This window comes from Emydura macquarii, unplaced genomic scaffold (assembly GCF_026122565.2).
Source record: "Emydura macquarii macquarii isolate MOO-44397 ecotype Brisbane River unplaced genomic scaffold, CSIRO-AGI_Emac_v2 contig_374, whole genome shotgun sequence".
Classification (NCBI taxonomy): domain Eukaryota; kingdom Metazoa; phylum Chordata; order Testudines; family Chelidae; genus Emydura; species Emydura macquarii.
The window spans coordinates 12,987,984-13,010,639 of record NW_027130511.1 but is presented as its reverse complement, the minus strand read 5'-3'; the positions used below and the strand labels follow the sequence as shown (position 1 = coordinate 13,010,639).

General features: G+C 38.0%; 1 protein-coding gene across 1 annotated transcript in view; it reads left to right on the top strand.

The window, feature by feature from the left end:
* AKAP6 (A-kinase anchoring protein 6) overlaps positions 1 to 18,006 on the top strand; it is a 399,793-nt gene extending 381,787 nt beyond the window's left edge. Inside the window, exons 14-15 of the mRNA XM_067534299.1 lie at positions 7,068 to 10,485; positions 16,780 to 18,006. Of these exons, the coding sequence (XP_067390400.1) occupies positions 7,068 to 10,445 (3,378 nt within the window). The 3' untranslated portion in view covers positions 10,446 to 10,485; positions 16,780 to 18,006. The remainder of the gene's footprint in view (positions 1 to 7,067; positions 10,486 to 16,779) is intronic.
* Positions 18,007 to 22,656: the final 4,650 nt, after the last annotated feature.

The following is a 22,656-nucleotide window of genomic DNA, read 5'->3' as shown; positions in this document are numbered from 1 at the left end:
AAATGCACAGCAAATTTCTATTTTGTGTTAAGCTCTGAATGCTTTTTCTAAGCTTTTCATTAAAGATTTGTGCTGGACTTTCTCACCAGGAGGAGAAAAATGCACATACTCCACAAAAGCAAAGGTGAGACCAAAATGACATTCAGGAGCACAAAAAAACCCTGTCATGTAACCTCTTGACAGATGAAAAGAAAACTACAAAGCAGCAAAAACAACTGCCAGTAAAATGTGCCATGTAGCCAGATGTTATCATCAGGGAAATAAAGCCCATTTACACAACTTGGCATATAGGTCTGCGATTGTAAACCTATTTGGATGACGATGTGATGGAACTAAAAAAAAATCACCTTTTTTCACTGCAGACTATTTTTGGATTCATAATGGTAGCAATGTTTGAATGATTTTGTTAAAGAGACCCTGTCAACTTGAATCTTGTGCAATAGCCTAATTAAAAAAAAATCCAATTTCTGATAGAGCACTTTTAAAATAGCGGATCCTGAATGTTTCTTTTGAAAAACTTGACAAAAGTTTTTCTTCTCCTCAGTCAACATTTAAAAGGGCCCCTTCAGTAAGAGAACAACTGACCAAGTCTCCTGCACAGGAACCCATGGGAGAATCCAGTTGTAGGATTGGGCCCAATTGCCTACACACACAAAAGATTTGCAGTCCAGCCTGAATAGATGCTACTCCAGAAGCAGAACAGAGACCAAACTGTGACCCAGTTTAGCCCCTGTTTCTCCAGAGATCCATGGGAGAAGTAAGATACACCAGCCATTTTCCTGGCATGGGTTATTTCCCTTTCCATGCTGGCTCAGCTGTCTTAACTGGTGTTTTGAAGGGGAGGGGCCAGAGCCAAAACTCCACACTTTCCACATTCGCTTTCTCCCTGCACAACATGTGGCAATGTGGGTAGCCCATCGAGAGAGTTAGGGGACTCCTTATGCCCCTTTAATCCATGGTGTAGGCATGCAGCTGATTGACCCCAAGGTGCTCCCAAATGCACAGATTAAACAAACTTTAAAAATAGAGGAAAAAACTGGGGGCTTGGGGGAGGGCAGGTTTCCCGCTGATTTCTCTGAATGCTGATGTTTTACTAGTAACTATAGTGGGTACACATTTTTCAGATAGGACTGTGATTTTTTTCAAATTGATACTGTCCCTTTAAAAAATCCTTACAATTATGAATGCTGTTTTTAAAACGTTGCTAAGCAGACTAGAGAAAAGTGTCATTTTTAACATCCAAAATTTGTACTGCTTCCACCTTTTATTTCTGAGTGTCAAGAAGAACTCCACGCATTGACATGCCTAAGAGAAGCTGAACAATGACAGAACATCATTTGCCCCAGTCCTCCACCGACAACCCTGTATGGACACTCACAGCTGTGCATAGCCCCACTGAAATCAACGACTCTCCTCATAGGCACAGGAATCTGCCCACAAAGACCACAGTGCAAGATCTTGGCCTTACTGATGGGATGGGCACTGTTATAAGAACCTGTATAAATAAATACTGCAGATAGAATAAAGGGAGTCTGAGCTGAGGGAGAGATAATGGGGGGATGGAAAATCTCTGTTCTTTCCCTTATAAAAGTCCTCCTTTTGGTGCCTCAGAAACTGGACTTCACCTTTATACACATGTAATGCCCATTGAAGTAGATGGAATGTTTGTGTGTGAAGAGCGTACAACTGAGTCTAATTATTTCAAAGGGGAGCAAGGGAAAATATGAACCCGGGTCCTGGATTTTTATTTTCTTAAAAAATAAGCACAGAGTTACAGATAAACTCTTGTTTTAACCTTAATTACGGTATAGTAAATAGATGTGTTAATGATTGGTTTCTCTAGTGAACTCTGGTAAAGTATACTGCTTACATACTTTTGGGGACTGGGACCCACCATATTGTAACGAGCGGGTCCTTTCAGCAATACTGCTTATTATTAATGAAGTGTAGGTGTTGAGAGATGAGGACAGTTCTCTGGTTGACTATCATACAAGGAACCCCATTTATAATATGAACATAAGTGAAGCAGAGGTAAAGTGGCTACTGTAAACATGACTATTTCCCTCAGCAGAAGTACTTGGTGTGCTGGCATTTTTGAAAAAACAAAATCATGTTTGTCTTCCTTGAATGTGAATACATTCTTGGAGGTGGGGGAAGGTTTCTTTCATTTTTCTTTTTTCCCCCTGTCCGCTAAGTGCAGTTGCATTTGGATAATTTGTACACAGCAATTAAGGGATTTTTTTTGCAGGGGGGAGAAGTGGAGTTTGTATTTATTATTGTAAAAATTATTTTTTCATGTTAATTCCTTTAAAAATATAATGGTACGTAGGGGTTACATTACAGGGCTGTTTCACCAACACAAAGTATCTGTACTGAAATAGTACATGCAAATGAGAATGAAACACAGGGAATCATTGTTTAACTTTAATAATAATTTGCTAGAGAAAAAGACAAATCCATCTCTGTATTAGTAAAGAAAATAATGCAGGAGAAATGCATTGTCCTTTGAAACTTTTTTTCTTAAACTATCACAGGGGATAAGGAAACAAATCTTAAATGGTTTTACAGTATATGTCTCCTTGATAACATTTTACTGGTCTAAGCATTAAAACCCTGATCTTGTGAACATTTAAGCATGTATTTAATCTACTCACGTGAGTAGTTTCATTGAAACAGTGGAACTATTCATGTGAGTAAGGTTCTGCATGTGCTTAAAGTGTTTGTTTGATCAGAGCCCAAGTTACGAATACCTAGACTACCTAAAACTACCCATGCAAGTCCCAGCAGGGTGAATTCAACTTTTCATTCTTCCAAGTCAGATAACTGAATACCAAACAATTTATTGTGTGGAAGACTTCTGGATAAAACCTTAAAAGTCTGTCTGTGGTTTGCTCAATGGGAATATTATAGAAGTAATGGTATATATCATACGGATAGATGTAAGTCTTGGCTTGTTACGTAAAAAAATATTGGTCTTTTCTACCTGTGTGCCACATGGCAGTTGTTCTCCAGGCCAGAAAGGCACCGCATTTAATAGCGTTGGTATATAATTTGTGATGTGCTTTGTGATCGTTTGAGAAGAAAGATATTCTCTTATATGGTTATTTTTATTAGGCCAAATCCTAAAATCTTTACTCATCTTTACTCTGTTGGGAGAGATTTTCAGACGTGCTCACTCTTAACCTTATTTTACCATTGATTTCAATGGGAGCAGTCAGGCCAACATTAAGTGTGCACAAAAATCCCACCCAATTTCTACTCTGTCCTTGGTCAGGCAAATTCCCATTGTTGGCAATTCCACTACCCCAAGATTTGGCCCATTATTTGGCATAGGCCCTGAAATTAGAACTAAAATGCTGGGCCACATCCTTTATTTACACCAGTAAATAAAACTAGCTCCTCTGATGTCAATGGAGCTCCACCAATACAGATCAGCTATAGCTCGTCTCACTGTTTTTGTTAAAAGAGTGAGATAGTTATATAAAATAAACTGAAGTGATAAAGTACTGAAATATCAAGCAGCTTAAATACTCATGGGCTATCAGTTAAACCAGATAAAATCCAAAGAAGTATATGTAGGTGCCATAGATTCCTCTACCCAACAGTTTGATACCATGGGTAAAACCTGTTGCCACAGAAGTTAATGTCATTGACTTCAATGGCACCAGAATTTCACCTTGTGACTCTTCAGAAATCACCCTTGTGAAGAAGCCTGACGCTCTCTCAAACACTCAAGATTGACTTTAGTGGTAGCTTCCCTTGCTTGTGTTAGAATCAGAAAATGTTTTCATTATCCTATCATATCTGGTTTTCAGGATCAGGACATCTGTCCATAATGGACTGCTCTTTTTGGGTAATGTGACTCAAGGAGTGATACCATGGGCCAGCATAAGTCAAATGCCTCTGGAGTCAGCAGGTGCAATTTCCATGGAGGACCACAGTCAGTACTGATTGCTACATTTAGAATGTAGCACAGACATAGTGGGAAGGAGAAGGGCTCTACCTTTCAAGCCCTGGACCATTAGACATAATGGTTCCATCTTATCTGCAGTTTCAGATGTTCTACTGAAAAATCCATAACAAGATCTAATATATTAAAACAATCATAAATCTGATGCCCTGGCATCCTGGCTAGGAGCCTGTTCAGGAAGACATTTGACATTACACAAAGAAAGTCTTCTGAAATTCTTGGTTCCCTCCTGCTGCCATCATCAGTGCAAACTCAGTGGGTGGCGTTATGCCACATGGTTCTGCACTCCAAGCCATACACCCTACTCGCTGCCACTCTCCCAGGCTGATGTCACCGTGTCTGAACTCCTTCCGTTATTTGAGTAGCCAGCTTGATTCTGTAAAAGGGAGGGGAAAAAATACTCTGTGGCCAACAATGTGAAATGATTTATAATGATGTTTCAGTGACTTGAGCTGGGTGTTTCTTCTTTTGGAAAAGCTTACTCTCAGAAAAGTGTATACATTTGAATGAAAAAAAAGTAGGCTTTGAAGTAACAGAGCACTCAATTAAGATGAATGGGCTGAGGTCACACTTTTGTGCGTGTTTTATTGTTTCAGTCTGTCTGATTTGCAGAACCAACAAGGCAGCAGAGGGCTGATTTATAGTGAAAAGGTTATCTTCCTAACCAGGAAGGGCCAAGTGTATTTTTAACAAATAAAATCAGATTCCGCAGAACATAAAATCTGTAGAATCTGCTGCTGATTTCCTGCTTTCACAAATGGCTTTCTTGCAGTTGGCAGCAGATTAAGGCAGTAAAAATCATGTGATTTTGGAGACATTTTGTAGTAATGTATCCTTAATGCTAAGTGCAGAGTTGTCTGGAGTAATAAGAAAGTCCAGAGAGAAAAATGGGAAAGTTTAGTAGATTTTCTCTTGTTAACATGTTTTAGACTAGTTTTTATTTAATCCCTGTGATCTTCCTGCAGGTCAACGGTTGGAATCTGGCCCAGGTTAGTAATGACCAAGAGTAGTTACACTGGTGCCCCCATCTACATACATCTAGCAAACAAGTGTTTCAGCTGTAATTTCTGATCTAGTGAGCCATATTTAAGGGATCATTCACCAAAGTATCATAGAAAAAAGAGTACCATAATAATTCCTTCTGTAATAGATTCAGTGTTTGATAATGACATCCCCAGTCCTCCTCTTCACTACAGCCCGATTTTATTTTTAGTATCTTTCCAAATCGGTTGTGATCTAGATTGTTGTTTGAGCACATGCTGAGCTCTGTACATGCATATAAGAAAGCACCCTTGCTCCCAAGAACTTACAATCTAACTTAGACAAAGACAACATAGTACACCTGACAATGCAGTACACAAGAGAGATCATCGTTGATGGGCTTTGTTTAAGGTGATTTTTTTCTGGATGGATTTGAAGAAAAATAGGCTGTTCCATATGTCAGAATAGGGAGACCATAACGTGTAGTACAGAGTCATTAAACAACTAAGGATTGCAGAGCATAGTAACACTCTGTGCCAAAGAGGCCAAGGGGGTGGCTGACATAGAGATCGCTAGCTATGCTAGCTTTCTGGCAACTTTGCACCTCTGGAGCAGTGCAAAGGGACTGGAACGTAGTCGAGGATAGGGGCCATCTGTCTACATGTAAAAATACCCAAGGCTGATTGAAACTAAACAAACATGTCAGAAAAATGCCTTCAGATGAATGCCATTGAAGAAAGCATTCAGCCTTAGTATTAATTTCTTCAGTTGTGTTCTATCCTTGCGATGTACAGATCCAGACAAAGTCCTGACAAACCTTGAGCTATGGCAGTGTGAAAAGCAATGTTATATTTAAGGGCTTGTGTAACTGATTTCTCTTTCTCATATCCCCATCACTGATTGGTAATAGGCCTATCACAGACGAGCCAAAAGGCTTCCCTAAATTGTAATTCATCCTTGAAAGATTACATGGGCACGGAGAGGAAAACGAAAAGGAAGAAGCCATAAGGTGAAATTCACCCATGTCCTGAAAGCCAGCACAAGACCTGTGCACCACTTACGTCTTGTTTTGAAGGCTTCAACGTGAGACTGAACTGGTGTACTCTGGCCTTGTGCTGACCACCTGAACGTGAAGAATGTCACCCATAGTGAACAAATTGAAAGCATTGCCACCATGTTTCCTTTCACACAGGTCTGTCTCTGATTTATTTCTAGAAGAAAATATTTTTGAGATTAGCTGTGAGTGTTGTATACACATAATTGCAAATATTACTGGAAAATGACAAAAATCTTTTTTTTTTAAAGTCTAGCTCAGTTATTTATTAGCACTTTCCCAGAGTACAGTGTCAGCACAGACAATATTTGAAATGAATGTTGTATTTGATTACACTGATTGATTGTTCTCACCACTCAGGATTTTAGCATTCATTAGTCATACTAACCAGTCATTAGTACTGCCTTTATCAGCAAGCGAAAAATAAACAGAAATTCTCATAAAAATTCATCACAGTGAATGTACTCCATACCTAAGCAAGTTTTATGACTGTCAGTTTATTAGATTAGCCGTTATAACATTGGCAGCATAAAAGATTCTGTTATGAAAAGTTTAAAATTCTTTAATGGCTGTTAACTTTGTATCTAGACTCTTTTAAATTTAAGTAGACTAAACAGATCATCTCTTTCATATCCAATACAATAAAGTGCTAATAGTCATGTTTTACCTACTGGTATATTTGTATGGGATCCCTTTTAGCTATTAGACTCAAGGCTTCTTAATCAAATTGTACTAATCTGATTTACCAAAACAGTCTCTATTATAGATAAATCAAAATTCCTTATTACAGGTTATCAATCAGACAGCAAAAGCATTCTGGTACATATGGAAAAATACAAAAATGGAGACATTGTTTACATTTAATTCATTTCACTCTCCTATGTCCATTTTAGCTTTACATAATACATAATAAAATGGTATTTATATAATAGTGGTAAGTGCTCCAAAGAAATAAGCACTTTCACTTCCTTTAATTGACATGTGTTCAGTGTATTTATCCTTATTTCTCTAGAAGGTTTTTTAATGTGTAATTATTTTTAATCGTTGTGATTTTTTTTACAGGCACCCCTAAATGTTATTGATCCTGGTTTGATGGACCTAAATGGTCCAAATGAAGATGCATTAGAATGGGATGAAACTGATATAAGTCATAAACTGATTAGCATTAATGAAGAATTAAATGAACTTGATCAAGAACAAAAGCCGGATCATCCAAAACAGAAATCTGCTTTAGAAGAATGCGGTAGTAATGACCTGAATCAAGAAGAAAATATCAGTGATCATGAAACTCCTTTGTATTGTTCCAGCGTTACATCCACTCCTAGCCCTCACATCTACCAAGTCTATAGCCTGCACAATTTAGAGTTATCAGAAAAAAACCATATACCTTTCTTGAAAAAGACTTCAAACTTCCCCAGTGTAACACAGTCTAATATTTTAAATAAAAGTCTTAAAGACTCTCCATTTTCATCTACCAACTCTTTGCCAGACCTAATAGGAAGGACTGCTCTGGCAAAACCATACAATTATATGTACCATAGTGGAAACATAAGCAGACATTCTGAGAGTGAAAGTGGAATAGTCAGTGAAGGTGACTCAGAAACTACAAACAGTTCTGAAATCTTTTTGATAAATAATATTGAAGGAACCCAGAGTAATCCCGAAATTGAGCCTCTGGAAGCTCACATGAGTGACATAGTTGATGTGATAAAACAAAAAATTAAACAAGAAGAAGAGGACCATATTAAACTTTCAGATACTTGTCAGTCAACTTCTGCATGTTGTGCAAGTGGAAAAGATGGTGATCTAGATGATGTTATCCAACGTACCTCTGATTGTTTGGAAGAAGAATTACAAGGAAAACACGATGTGTTTACATTTTATGATTACTCTTACCTCCAAGGTGCCAAACTCAAATTACCAGTAATGATGAAACAATCACAAACTGACAAAGCATGTACAGAGGGCACTTTACTTCATGGTTTTTATTTTGATAAAATACCCTATAAATCTGAACATCAATCTGCAGAGTTACAATCAGATGAGTTTATGCATGAACTTACTTTGGCAAGTGTCTCCAGAGAATCAGATCCCAATTCCTGCAAATCTATGGAGGGCGCTAGAAAATTAACTGATACACAGAATGCAAAACGAGTTTCACCTTTATCTCATAGCTCTTCATTAGAATCTCTTTCTGTGGCAGGTGATTTGTTCAGCTCAAGTATTTTTAAAACTGGTGATGGCCTTCAGCGTAGCACATCTTTGGAGAGTTGGTTGACTTCATACAAAAGCAATGAAGATCTTTTTAGTAATCATGGCTCAGGAGACATAAGTGCAAGCAGTGATTCTGTCGGAGAACTCAGCAAAAGGACATTAGACCTCCTGAATCGCTTAGAGAATATCCAGAGCCCTTTAGATCAAAAGATAAAGCGCAGCCTTTCTGATATCACACTCCAAAGTACCTCACAAAAAATGTCATTAGCTGGACAGTTGTCACTAGATATTGCATCTTCAATCAACGAAGATTCAGCTGCCTCTCTCACTGAACTCAGCAGCAGTGAGGACCTTTCTCTTTGCTCTGAGGACATCGTGTTACACAGAAATAAAGTACCAGATTCAAATGCATCATTTAGAAAACATCTTAATCGGTCAGTAGCTGATGAGAGTGATGTCAATGTCAGCATGATTGTTAATGTCTCTTGCACTTCTGCTTGCACTGATGATGAAGATGACAGTGATTTGCTTTCAAGTTCTACCCTCACCTTGACGGAGGAAGAGCTGGGCATCAAAGATGAAGATGATGACTCCAGTATTGCAACTGATGAGGATCTTTATGAAGGGTGCAATTTAATTTCAGGACTTGATTACATAAAGAATGAACTCCAGACTTGGATAAGACCAAAATTTTCTTTGACAAGAGAGAAGAGAAGATACAACCTCAGTGATGATATTCAGTGCAGTAAAGATTTAAATAGTCATGAGACATCAAAAGCAAAAGATACATTGAGCACTGAAACACTTTTGAATGGTTCTGTATATAAGCTATTGGAAAATAATGGCAACAGTAAAAACGTATCAGATGGTCATGAACTGGGGACAAAAAGTCAGACTATAAAGGATAGTTCTCAAGCAGCTAAAGATCAGTTTGTGGATGACATGGAAAATGGTAATGTTGAAAATACTCAAGACAGTAAAAAGGAAGAAGAGATTTTTAAAACTTCATCATCTCCCAAAAATCTTGGCTTACTTGATGGTAAGGGATCTGAAAACAAATGTTGCATCTGTGAAGCATTTACAGATAGTTCAGATGATTCACATATGTATAGTAAGGAGACTGTTCAACGATCAAATATATCCACAAGTCTTCTAAAAGAATGCCAAAATCATCTTCAGTCTGATGATCATTGCGTTGCTTATACTCCCATTAGAAAGCCTTTCACAGAGCCTGAGTCAGAAGTGAGTGGTATAGATACTCAAGATACTTCTTTACTAAAATATTTACCTAATGATCAACAAAGCAGAACAAGTACTATTGAAAAACCTACCGATTGCTGTGCAGCTTTTAAACCAAATGAAGCAGAAAAGAACACCTCAGCGAGTGGTAGTGATTCATGTTGCAACTGTAAATCTGTTGCTTCTGATAAAAGAAATGTGGAAGATTGCTCAGTGCACAACTTTGTGATGGAGATAATTGACATGGCATCAACAGCCTTGAAGAGTAAGTCACAGCCTGAATGTGAGGCAGCCACTCCTACTTCATTAGCACAGATCAAGGAAAAAGTAATGGAACATTCTCACCGGCCCATTCAACTAAGAAAGGGGGATTTTTATTCTTATCTTTCTCTCTCTTCTCATGATAGTGACTGTGGGGAGGTCACCAAATACATAGAGGAAAAGAGCAGTACTCCTGTGCCATTGGACTTTTCAGATGAGAGAGAAAATATTGAATGTTTTTTTGAAGCTTGTCCTGAGGAAGAACGAGTTGAGCAGGAGCCACATTTCTCTAACACTGCTCCTGAAGGATCTCTGACCTCAGGCAAAGTCCAAGAATTACTGGCTGAACCTAAAATGTCTGCTAAATGTAGTAGTTTTTCTTTCTTAAGTAATGACATTGATGTAAATGTGCCAGATCCTGCCAACCAAAAGATATCAGACAATTTAAAAAATATTATTGATGATTCACTGACTTTGGACAGCCATAATGAAGGCTTGGACATGAACTCTCTAGAGTTTAGCACTAAAAAAAGAAGTACAGGAAAGTCACTTGGAACTGGGAAGTCAAAAATTGCTGCTTCTGCAAAGTCTTCAGCAATAGGTTTTCAATTAAAGCCAGACCACTGGAAAGATAAGGATGTATTGCACCAGAACACTAAAACACTTACTTGTGAAGAAAAACTCCTGAATCTTCACACTGAAAGGCACATAAATATGCACAGATAGAATGTAACCCTGCTGCGCACATACAGTATCTCATAAACAGGTATGTACAGTATGCATTTGCACATTACTTATTTTTTATATGTTTATATAATGAAGGAGTCTGAATCACCATATAGGGCTTTTGTTTTCTGATAGTGTCACACTTTATATAATATATATTTGATTTGATTGTAATCCTACCCCAGTTAACACACCTCTGGTCAACCAATGCATTCAATGCACTGGTTTTACCCTTTGGTGTTGCACTGTCTGAAGCTCCACTCCTATGGAACACACAAAATCCGTTGGAGTCTAACTTCTTTCCTACTCATCTTGGGAATTCCAGAGGATTGACATTCCCAGGTAGGTCCCATTCTCCCTCTTATACTGCTGAGTTCTCCAGCCTTGTAGAAGCTGGCTCTACCCAGTGACACCTCTTCTCCTCTGTACTCCAGAGTTAGCTGGCCTTCTGCTACATTCTGGGCTGTCAAACTTCGGATTTTCCTAATGTTCTGGATATCACATGAGACCTTCATGAAATCACAGCTCTACTGTGTTTGCAAATAATCTTATGAAACAAACCTCTGGGATAGTGGCTAATTAGATTAAGTGGAGAGGTACTAACTTATCTTCTAATGTCTTTATTCCATGATGCTGGATTTAAATCTGCTAAGCAGTTATGAAGAAAAAGGAATGACAGGTTAAATGATTACTGTTACCAAAATAAGAAAGCTTTACCATGCTAATGAGGGTTATTACAAATGCAAGACAAAGGTTGTGCAGTAAAGACACAAAAGTTAGAGGAAGGTGGAAAATGAAGGCTACAATAGCAATATTAATTGCTCATTTCTGGAATATTTTATGATGTATATTTTGGGATATAAATAGTAGAGAAGAGCCTAAAATGAGAAGTTTGGCTCTGATCTTTGCCAAAGTTTGAAGGGGTTCAGATCAGGTTTTCTGACTCACATAAATCTCTAATGAAAAGAAGGAACAGATTTAAAAAATTTTTTAAAGCTAATGTTATAAAATGATCAAATAGAGAGTTTTGAAGGGAAGAGTTTCTGTATATCTGGGAATAATGCACAGATAATCCAAAAGATACAAGCTTTGGTTCGAAAGTCATACAGTACAAAGAGTACATAATCTGCAATATCCCAGATTAAGGGTTATCAATTTAGTGAGATATAAGCCTTCAAACATTCGGGTACATCACTCATACAAAAGAAATACTGAGGTCGGTTAGTGACAAGCAAGTATAACCATGAGTGTTGATTGTCCCTCATTGAACGATAAATAGTTAGTCCTTCAGAAAATACAATCCACAAAACAAAGGTGTCTCTGCATCACTTTTTCATTGTGTTCTAGCTCATTCCTCCTGGTATTGCCTATGCCCGGTGATTTGTTTAGCCAGAAAAACAGAAATATGTTTAGCCAGAAAAACAAGAAATAGATACCAGCATATGGCCCAGGTGCTTTGTGCCTCACCACTAATTCAAAGTGGCCCTACAGCCAGCATAGATGGATATGCAAGAATCATCTTAGTGCAGAGGGACATTCCAGCAGTTTACAGCCAGCATAGCAGCACCGATGCCACACTCAGCCCTGCTGCTGGTGCAGAGGGTGGGTTGAGAGAAAGAGAGTGTGATCAGGGCTTTCTTACTCTTCATGGTCCCTGCCTGCCACATTGATCTTTTGGCGTTATTGGTATATAATGACCTAGAATTGGAGGACTGCTAATGCCACCTTTGCCATCCCCATTTCTGAGCTGTGCAGTGTGCTCCTCAGCTGTATCAAAGGAGTTGGGCCTACATATACAAAATGGGACTATTGTTTTTGGAAGTGTAACTGTTGCATTTCCTGACCTAATATGACATTACTATAATTATTGCCTATATTTGTATGAGTCCATATATACTTGTGCATCTGCTAAAGCTTTCTTGTTATGGCAACAATTATCTGACATAGTCCCACATGACATTCTCCCAAGGAAACTACGGAAATATGGTCTCATTGAAATTACTATAAAATGGATGCTAAACTGGTTGAAAGATCACACTCAGAGTAGTTATCAGTGATTCACTGTCAAACTGGGGGGATGTATCTAGTGGAGTCTTGCAGGGATCAGTCTCAGGTCCCGTATTATTCAATATTTTCATTAAGGATTTGGATAATGGATGGAGAGAGTGCTTATAAAATTTGCAAATGACACCAAGCCTGGGAGGGGTTGTTAGCACTTTGGGGGATAGGATTAGAATTCAAAATGACTTTGACAAATTGGAATATTGGTCTGAATTCAACAAAATGAAATTAAATAAGAACAAGTGCAAAGTACTATACTTACTAAGAAAAAAATCAAAGGCAGAGATACAAAATGGGGGATAACTGCTGGGTAGTAGTACTGCTGAAAAGGCTCGGGGGATTATAGTGGGGTCACAAATTGAATATGAGTCAACGATGGACTGCAGTTACAAAAAAGACTAATATCATTCTGGGTTGCATTAACAGGAGTGTTTGTATGTAAGATATGGGAGGTAATTGTCCTCCTTTACTTAGCACTGGTGAGGCTTCAGTTGGAGTACTGTGTCCAGTTCTGGGTGCCACACTTTAAGACAGATGTGGAATAATTGGAGAGAGTCCAGAGAAGAGCAAGAAAAATGTTAAAATGTTTCAAAAACCAGGCAGGGGGCTAGACTAGATGACCTCTCGAAGTCCCTTCCAGCACTTCATTTCTGTAATTCTATAATCTTTATCCTGACACTTTCCCTTGCATGTATGTGTGTATAATGTTGTATTATACTGGAATTGTGACCTTGATAATAAAATAATGTTACTTGAACAGCTTTTGGGTGTTCAAGACCTGAAAATTGCCAATTAAGCTAATACTTAAATGAAACCTTAATACACACATTCTAGTTTAGTGACACCATCCACATCAAAGTTACTGGAGAAGTCGCTGAAATTCAACTGGGAAATTACAAAAGAGATGGATGACATTATATAATCAATTGCCTATATTCAAAGGATTACGTGTATATGGAAGTAACTATATGAAAAGGCTCAAGTTTATAATACAAGTTTATACAGCAGGCGTTAAATAAATTTGAATTAATCTTTTGTTTGATTTCTGAATTTCATTATTTATTTATTATTACATTAACATGAGAAACAGAATTACCATAGTGTGTGTGTGACTGGCCTGTTCTTCCTGCCCTCAATTTTTCACGAATGGTAATAATATAAATTTGTACTTCTATAGTGTTTTTCATCTGAGAATCTCAAAGCACTGCACAAACTTCCCATCCACTGTTACAGACATTAGAATTACTCACATGATAGCAAGCTGTGTATTCATAAATACTAGGTTATGGCAACATACAGTTAATCAGGCCTGAGTACCAGAATTGAGTATAAAGAACAGAGATTATTTACACACCCACATGCAAGGCAGTGAAAAGAAATGCTGAGAATGTACACGATAGTTTGATGGAGTCATAGTATAATTTTTATTTTGCCTTAAGGTTACAGGCTTTTTTAAATAATAAAAAGCCCTCAATTATTACATGCCACTCTTTATTTAAGAAGCAATTTATTGTTTGTTAAATGTTATATAGTATTGTTCCTATTAAAATTACACATAGATTTTATTATTCCTACCTGCAATGCTAGGAATGTACCTCAAGCAAGTAAAAAAATGAAATTCCATGCTGCCACATATGAGATCTGTGTTTCAGTAAAGTCTGAATTCCCTTCCCCCATTAAGAGCTTGGTGCTGTAACTTCATCTCTTATGCTATGGGGAATGAATTACAGAAGCAATCTATCCTAATTTGTTAACTTATTCAAATAACAGTTATTATACTTAACTATGCTAAAGATTATCTTTTTGGTGGCAGATTGTTTATTTTTTGATGAGCCTAATTACTGATTTTCTAAAGGTAATTTACATTTATTACTAATACATCTTTTAAAATGTGACAGATAAATGTTGTTCCCATAAGTATATTATGAAAAAAGTTACTATTTAAAAACACATTATTTAATTTGAAAGATAAATGGCAAACACCATTATTTTTTTCCTGTTGCACCTGTGCTGTAAGCTCATTAAAATGTGCAATTCCAAGTGTAGCTGCAATCCTAAGAGAAAAATAATCTATAGTATAGGTATACCCTAAAAATATACTCAGAATGCAAAGGTGACAGAAGGCATACTTAAAATTAGTCAAGCTACATTAGTATCTTCTTTCAGGCTATGTTTACCTTGGCTGTATAAGAGGACTAAAGCAATAGAGGAGAAAATATATTTTCTGCCAAATGTATCTAAATTGCAATCTCGTTCTTTATCAGTTTGCTGTAAAACTGACCATTAAGGGAAAGTAAGAGCAATTCTATAAGCAGCTTCAAAAATACCTCTGTCAAAACTGATTATTCTACTATATGAGCCAATATACAGCTCCTCAGCAGAGGTGCTCAGAAAGCTATGCTGATTTTATTTCTCAAGGAGGTGACAGCTTGAAAGAACAGCCTCTCTGCATATGAGATCATGCAATCTTTTGCTGTCATTATGACCCATGACTCACCAATGGGATCACGATTCATAGTCATATATTCAGTGTGTGCAGGGATCAATACACTACAGGACCTTATGCGATGTTCCCAGAGCCGTTTCTGGAAAATACATTAGATTTCTGTGTGTGATCTGTTATGGTCACAAATAAGTCACGAAAGTTATTTCCTTCCTTTTGTGCAGAACATGCAATTTAAATTTCACGTAAATTGGGAAAAAATTATTACTTGAGCTTAAGAAAAATAAACTTGTCTTATCCCACAATCCTTCAGTGGGAATTAAAATATCCTGCAACTAACTGACTGGCATCAGGAGGAACCTAGAGGGAAAGGATGGTCCTGTGGCTAAAGCCCAAGATTGCTAGTCAGACAATCCTGCTGCTATTCCAAGCTCTGCCATAGACATTTTGTATGGCTTGAGCAGATACCTCAATCCCTTTCTGTCTCAGTTTCTTTAACTATGAAATATCAGGGATAATAATTGAGGGGAGGAGTTCTGAGGCTTAAATCATTCATTGAAAACTGTTTTGAGATCCACAAATAGAATGTGATACCTAAATGCAAAGTATTAATAGTTACATAATTATATGAAAAAACAGTATACAAGGCCAGTGCAATACAGACACTAATTAACATATAATAGTTTAAATATAAACAAATTAAGCTGTAGGAGTGATATAAACCTTTCTTACCATTTCTCTTTGCAGATTTAATAGGGAAACAACAGTGTTTCTTTATCTTGTTTACAACCTAGTTATGATATTTTATTTTGGTATAGCAGCAAATTCAACCGATTAATAATACCTAGATGGTAGAAATAGCTACTTTATATTATCATCTGTGGATGTTTTGATTTTGGAAAACAGGTACTGTCCAACAGTGAGACTTTGCTTACTATAGGTCTGATTAAAACCCACACCAAAGATTTAAAAAGCAAATCTTCATTATCATGCATGTTGTTTTTTGCCCTGATATCTAAATATGCTGTTGTGCTTTTCACTGTTTTCATGTAATGTAGTTTTTCTATAAAAATAGAGAGGTCAGTTACAGCAAATAAGCTCAAAAGAGAAGGTAACTGGATACATCCAGTTATTTCTGCTTAATTTGGAAGGCATATAATGCATGTCTGGAGTGCCTCCTAGGAAATGCCTAAGAGATGTACTTTACACTAATCTTTTAGCAGTATTCCGACAGTTATTTCTTCATAATCCTCATCGTAAGCCTCTGCTCTTTGATGAATAGTTTAACCCTAAACTCCAAGCTGGATAAATTCCATAGTATGAAAATTTAACTCATTATTGGTAACGGAAATGTCCACATAGTTCTGTGACACCCCACTTCCCCTTTTCTATTAAAATCTCATTGTATATACATACGTTGATGTGTGTCAGTTAAATATTGCATATCCCTTTTTGTTGTTTGGCCTGGCAGATCCATATTTTGTTATTAATCGGGGCACCTTTGCATGTGCTAAAAATAAGTTCAGAGGTAAGTATAAGGACAAGATCCAGGGAAAAGGTCAGACATGATGATTTCCCTTGTTTCTTTTGAAACTAAGTCCTTAAAAAAAATCAATGAGTTTTCTACATCAATACAAAAACATTTTTTACACTAACTTGAACCTCGGCATTTAAAAATCATTGTTCACATACTGTATGCCTGTGCACTTAAGGCTTTGGCAATTGATCGCATAATGGCTATCTTCAGTTGTTCTGGAAGAGCTTGTGTTTTGCAAATAAAATTGCATTTTATGTAACATACTTCCACTTTTTTTTTTTGTTTCCTTTTAGAAACTTGGCTGCTGTTCAGGTGCAGGTTCATCCTGTTAACCCTGGGATGACCTCCAATGCCATTGCATCACTCACTGCCTTTCGTTACACTGACTCCCAAGATAGATTTTCTTTCCAAATGTGATTTGTCCATGTTGGCTTTGTGATCAGGCTACATATGCTGGCCCTAATTCAGTGATCATTTTGCAGTATAGCAAAGCCATTTGTTTTCATGTGGATTCTCCTCCCAAGCTGCCTCTAACAACCTACCCTACCTAAATTGAATGCTTCTGTACTATTTGTCACCCGTTACATTCTTTGAGGTTTTGCAATCCCACAAATTCATGATCAGTCTAATACATCTTTTTAGAGCTGTACTTGCCAGTACTCTCCTATTTCATGTATCAAATTTAATATATATATGTATAATGCATATGTTTGTTGAAACTATTTTGTGTTTAAAATGACAATTTTATTTGATTGCAGCAAAAGGAAAAGTCATTAGTCCTCCTAATTCAATACATCTAAAAGTTAAGCAATTAAAATCAATGCCATTTATTTCATTTTAAAATTTAATCTATGCAACACTTCAAGAAACAACTACATGGTGTTGTATATTAGGAACTGTTGACATTCTACTGAATTAAGTACAACATTTTGGTTTTTTATGCTTCTTGAGGTGGTAACGAGAAAAAAAAGTTTTTAAAAAAAGTGTGCCTTGCTGTATTTCTTATACCATTTATTAAAAAGCTGCTTTCAGAGTAAAATTATGTTGGTTTCAAAGGAGGAAATAGCAAGGTTAAGATGTGTGAATAATTTCTGTATATATGTATAACCAAGTACAAACATTGATGTATAATGACAGTACAAAATGCTTTCATGTTTGTGATGTCCAGTGACGTTGAAAATATAAGCCTTAAAACCAATAGATTGCATGATAATTAGAATTGGCAAAATAAACATAGTTTATTGGGGAAAAAAAGCAAAATTGGTTCTCTGTTTTACCTGTGTTCTAAGAAAAAAAACCACTGCATAAAAATACAGAAAAGGGTATGGTTTACAATATTTCATAGAATCTAGAGTTTCCATATCAGTCGGAAGGCTTGGGCTACAGAGGTCCAAGGTAAAGGTCATGCCGACTACGGAGTTTCAAAGTCTTTCCAGTCACACACACAGATACAAACATTCAGAAGGATGAATCTAGTAAACTGCAACATGAATTCACAAAAGACAAGTATACTTTTATCCTATACCTTTTTTTCTTTACGATTAACAGTTTGATATTAGATGTTAGGACACTTTCTGTCTCTTAACATTTCATTCATTTACATAGCCCCATTGAATGAACTTTGTATATATCTATGTATGCACTTTTACAATTAGGCTGTTTCAGTTATTTAATTACATACATTTTAAATTATTTTATTTTGTTCTAAAACTATATTCGGTGGCTAAAACAATGCTGAAAGATCTATATAGTATCTCTGCAAAAATTACCCTTCTTTCCTAAAATGAGCCAGAAACTAGGCCTGCTGTTTTCTATTGTATCTCTTTAAAAAACATATATTTTCTATTTTGGGCGTGGGGGATTATTTTAAACAAACAAAGTCCTTGTGGTTTTTTAAAATAAAATAAATGCAAGGGCCTCGCCAGAATCTATATGTCCTAAATTAACTCATTGGCATGTTCATGTAATAATAAAAGAACTGATAAGAAAACTTTCCTGTTTCAAGCTACCAAGGACTTATTATTACAATGGTGAGAAAAACATTTAGGTCTTGACTCATAAAGGCCCCTTTACAAGGCCAAAGCAGTATAAAAGAGCCTTAGTATAGATGAGAATGAAGGCCTTAAAAATTGAGAAAAATTCCTTGCAATTGCCTTTTTTAATCTATGAAGTTTCTCCATTTGCATATTCTCACTGTTATAGTCAGAGCTGTGTTTAAGTTAAACCCAAGCCAAATAGAAGTTCTCAATCACTATTTCAACATATTGGAAAATGTCAAATAATTTCTAGGTGCATTTCTCATAACATCATGCAGAATTTAGCCAATCTATTTTTTAGTAAAATTATGAATTTTTAGTGATTTAAAATATTATCTATATCGTGGATAATTTTTACATGAGAACTGAGTTTTGAAGTATGGTTTGGTCTGTCTTAGCACTTTTGTTTTTAAAGCAACTCACTTTGACTTCAGTCATATCTTACCTGATGGTGAGAACAGAACTAGTATGTTAGAAGTATTTCATATCTATCAGCTCCACAAGCACACTGTGCAGAACTCCATCAGTTATTGTACTATGCTTCTGCTTTATTAGGCCAGAGGCCACTTACTGGTTTTCTAAGTGAAAATAATACTATAGTCTCACCCATAAAACCAATATTCATAATACAGTATTTGGAATAGTATATGGTCACAAAATCCAAACTTATAAGGCTATGTGACTCAATCCTGAGAGGTGGTGACTTGACCTAACTAGTATTTGCAGAACTATATTATTTGGTCTCAGGAGACAAAGTACAGTATCATTTTTATAATTAATTGTGATGCAAGGCCATTCATTATCAAATATTCTTTACTGGCATGGTTATAAGCTCTATATTTTCTTATTTTTCTTCTCACACAGAGCATATTGGATTTTGATGTCAATAAAAATTGATTTCTGAAAGAAAACAAATCTCTGGCACGCACCATACAGCATTCACTCATGTCTTATAAAAGCCATATGCTTAGAACCAAATTGTGTCTAGCGCTTGGAAACAGTTATAATGCCCACTCCCTAAAAGAGGGCATTGCAATGTTGCAAAAGTAGCATTAATATAGCTCATATCCTGTCTAACACCAACGCATACACAGCCCTCTCACATTCAATTCCTATTGGGTGAAATTCACCTGTGGTGCAGGAGATTTGCGCAAGTCCCTTGGTACCATTTATGGTCCCTTGTACCATACCTACATAGGAGGGGTGCATGGAGTTTTTGCCTGTGCCCTCTCCATATGCTGATGAAAAGGTCTGCAAACGGGCAGCACACAGATTACAAGAAAGGCCCCAGCAGGGGAAGGCCAAGGGAGGATCTACAGATCTGTATGTCTGCATAACCAGCTCTGCAATTCCAGTTCATAGGCTGGAATAGCTTCTGTGGCTAAAGGAGAGGCTGTGCAGCAGCCCATGCCCTGCAACTGGGATTTCATTTCCCCAAGTGCTTCACATTCCGCCCGCCTAGGGTCTGAATAGTCTGGCTTTACGCAGATAGAATGAATGGCACCCACTAAGAGTAGGAATAATATGCACAGTAGGACTGTGATTCACAGGCACTTCTGGAAGATATGCTGTATCAGAGCAGCTGTTTGCACACGCACACGGGACATAAACTTGTTCATCATGTCCCTGAACCCACTGGTTGCATGACGTTGTGCCTTTCTTCCAGGTAAGTCAAAGAAGGCCACGTGAAACAGTGTCATCTTATAGGACGAAGAATCCAGGTGGCACGCTCCACTTCGTGCTCCTGGTTTTGCTGATGTAGAGGTGCATGTACACAGCCAGCCAGAATCTGGCCGCTCAAATGCTGTTTGAATTTCAAACATTAAATTCAAACTGATGTCATAGACCTCTATGTGATACAGTTGTTTAATCTAATCTATATATTGAAAATTATGAAATGCCTGTGTCAGAAAATTAAAAGCCTCACAAACCTGGAAAGACATGCAAAGTAACCCCCACAAGCTGTTAATCTAAACTTTCAAAATACTATCTATGTTATGAACAATACATATACTTTACACTGTACTACTACACGCCAGATAGGGATAGGAGTTCAGCCCTGTGTCTGGGAGTAACTTGCACGTATACCATTAAGAACTGAATGCATCCCTATTCCACAGTCCTTAACAGAGGTCCCTGAATCTACACTTAATGCAAATCTCCACTGAAGTCCATAGTGTTGGATTGCAAAATGGACTTTTCCCTATTAACTCTACTTTACAAATCTCACATAGTAGTATAAATGTTCAAAACACTATTCCTGTTGTTTGCGTCACAAAAGACAAAAATGTGCAGACACTTTCATTTGGATAGTGCCTCAATCTTTTTCCTTCGGCATGATGGACAGGAGATTAATAGATGTTAAGGCCAGAGAGGAACCACTAGATCATCTAGTTTGACCTCCTGTATTTCACAGCCCATAGAATTTCACCCAGTTATTTCTGCATTGAGCCCAATAACTTGTGTTTGACTAAAGCTTATTTTTTTAGAAAGGCATCCAGTCTTGACTTAAGACATCAAGAATTGTGCTGGCCAGGTCTTCATTCTGAGTGAAGTGACAAAGGCTGATTACCCTCAGGTTTGGACAAGTTTCTACAAATTTATTCCTAATAGTAGTATTTATTTAAAAGGGGTTTTGTACAGTTCGTGGCAACTGATCTATTGCCTCCAGAGCAGTGTGTCTAACTTCTCAGGCTCACTCTATTAATACTAGTTGCTCACATTTTTCATATAACCGTTAACTATTTGTTCAGACTGCATCTATTCATTGCTGATTCAATAAAACATTTTCAAGGACCAGATCATAAATTTACTGTGCACCAAATTGTATTACTTATTGTTAGCAGAATGCTTTGAAAATGTAAATTCCTATAAATTTATTAATTTATTCCCAGAAAAAAAAACCCTGTTATTCTGGAGTTAAGATTAAGAGTATGCATCAGTAATTTAAGGGTGAAAACATTAGAGGGATGTTGTAATTATTCCAAAAGTAAGCATTAGAAACTCAGGAAATTGTGAGTTAAGGTTATATTTAAAAGAAATCCAAATATGTTAAGCTACAGAAATGTACATTTAAAACACACAAATAATCTTAACTTTGCCCTTTAGTGATGTCATAATAACTGTAACTTCATGATTAGGGCATTTGAGTGTTTATGGGCTTAGATTACATTTGTTTTTTTAACAGCAGTTCCATACGTTAACATCTTTGGAGTTCTTTTTAAGTGTAACCTTAACTCTGAATTTCGTGGGTTTCTAAACTTAATTTTGATTTTATATACAATATTGTAGCCGGGAGGGGTGGTCCCCCTCTGAGGAGGACCCAGAGAGGGAGCCAGACCCACCCTGGCTGACAGAGACCTGCCCCAGGGGAAGCCCTGACCGGAAGCAAGGGGGCGGGTCTAGGCCTTTAAAGGCCCCAGTGGCCCCACTTGACCGGAAGCAGGGGGGCGGAGCTAGGCCTGTAAGAACCAGGCCGGGGAGCTCAGTTGGGGAGAGATGGCCGAAGGGGAAGGATGCGTCTCCTCCTAAGCTCCTAGCTAAGGCCAGGCCGGGGAGCTGTGCAGAGAGGGAGTGGCCGGCCTTAAACCCAGCCTGGGGCTCGACAGAGGCCTCCCCCAGGTACCCTACAGCCTGGGAGTTGGAGGAGGGCCCACCAGAGACCCCCACGGCCTGGGAGCCGGAAGAAGGCCCATTGGGGCTCCCCGCTGATTATGAGCCTGAGGAGAACCCCCCGGAGACACCCAGGGCTTGGGAGCCGGAAGCAGACCCGCCAGAGCAGTACAGAGCCTAGGACCCCGAGAACCTACCAGCCCTGCCCGAGGCCTGGGGACCGCAGGATCTGGAAGAGCCACCCTCCGAAGATGAGCCCATGGAGCTGCCCGAGCTGCCGCCTGTGGACGAGGAGGGCCTAGCCGGTCTACCACACCTCAGCGACCCAGAGGAGGCAGGTACCGGGGGTTTCGGGGAGGAAGAAGCCCTGGGATCGCCACACGTTAGTGGCTCAGTCAGGGGCAACCCGGGTGGCATGTTGCGGCCGGAGCCCCGCCGACCCAGTGGCAAACGCCGTTGCCACTGCCAGGGCCCTGGGCTGGGATGCAGTGGAGACGGCGGGCCTGCGTCCCCCTCCCCCCT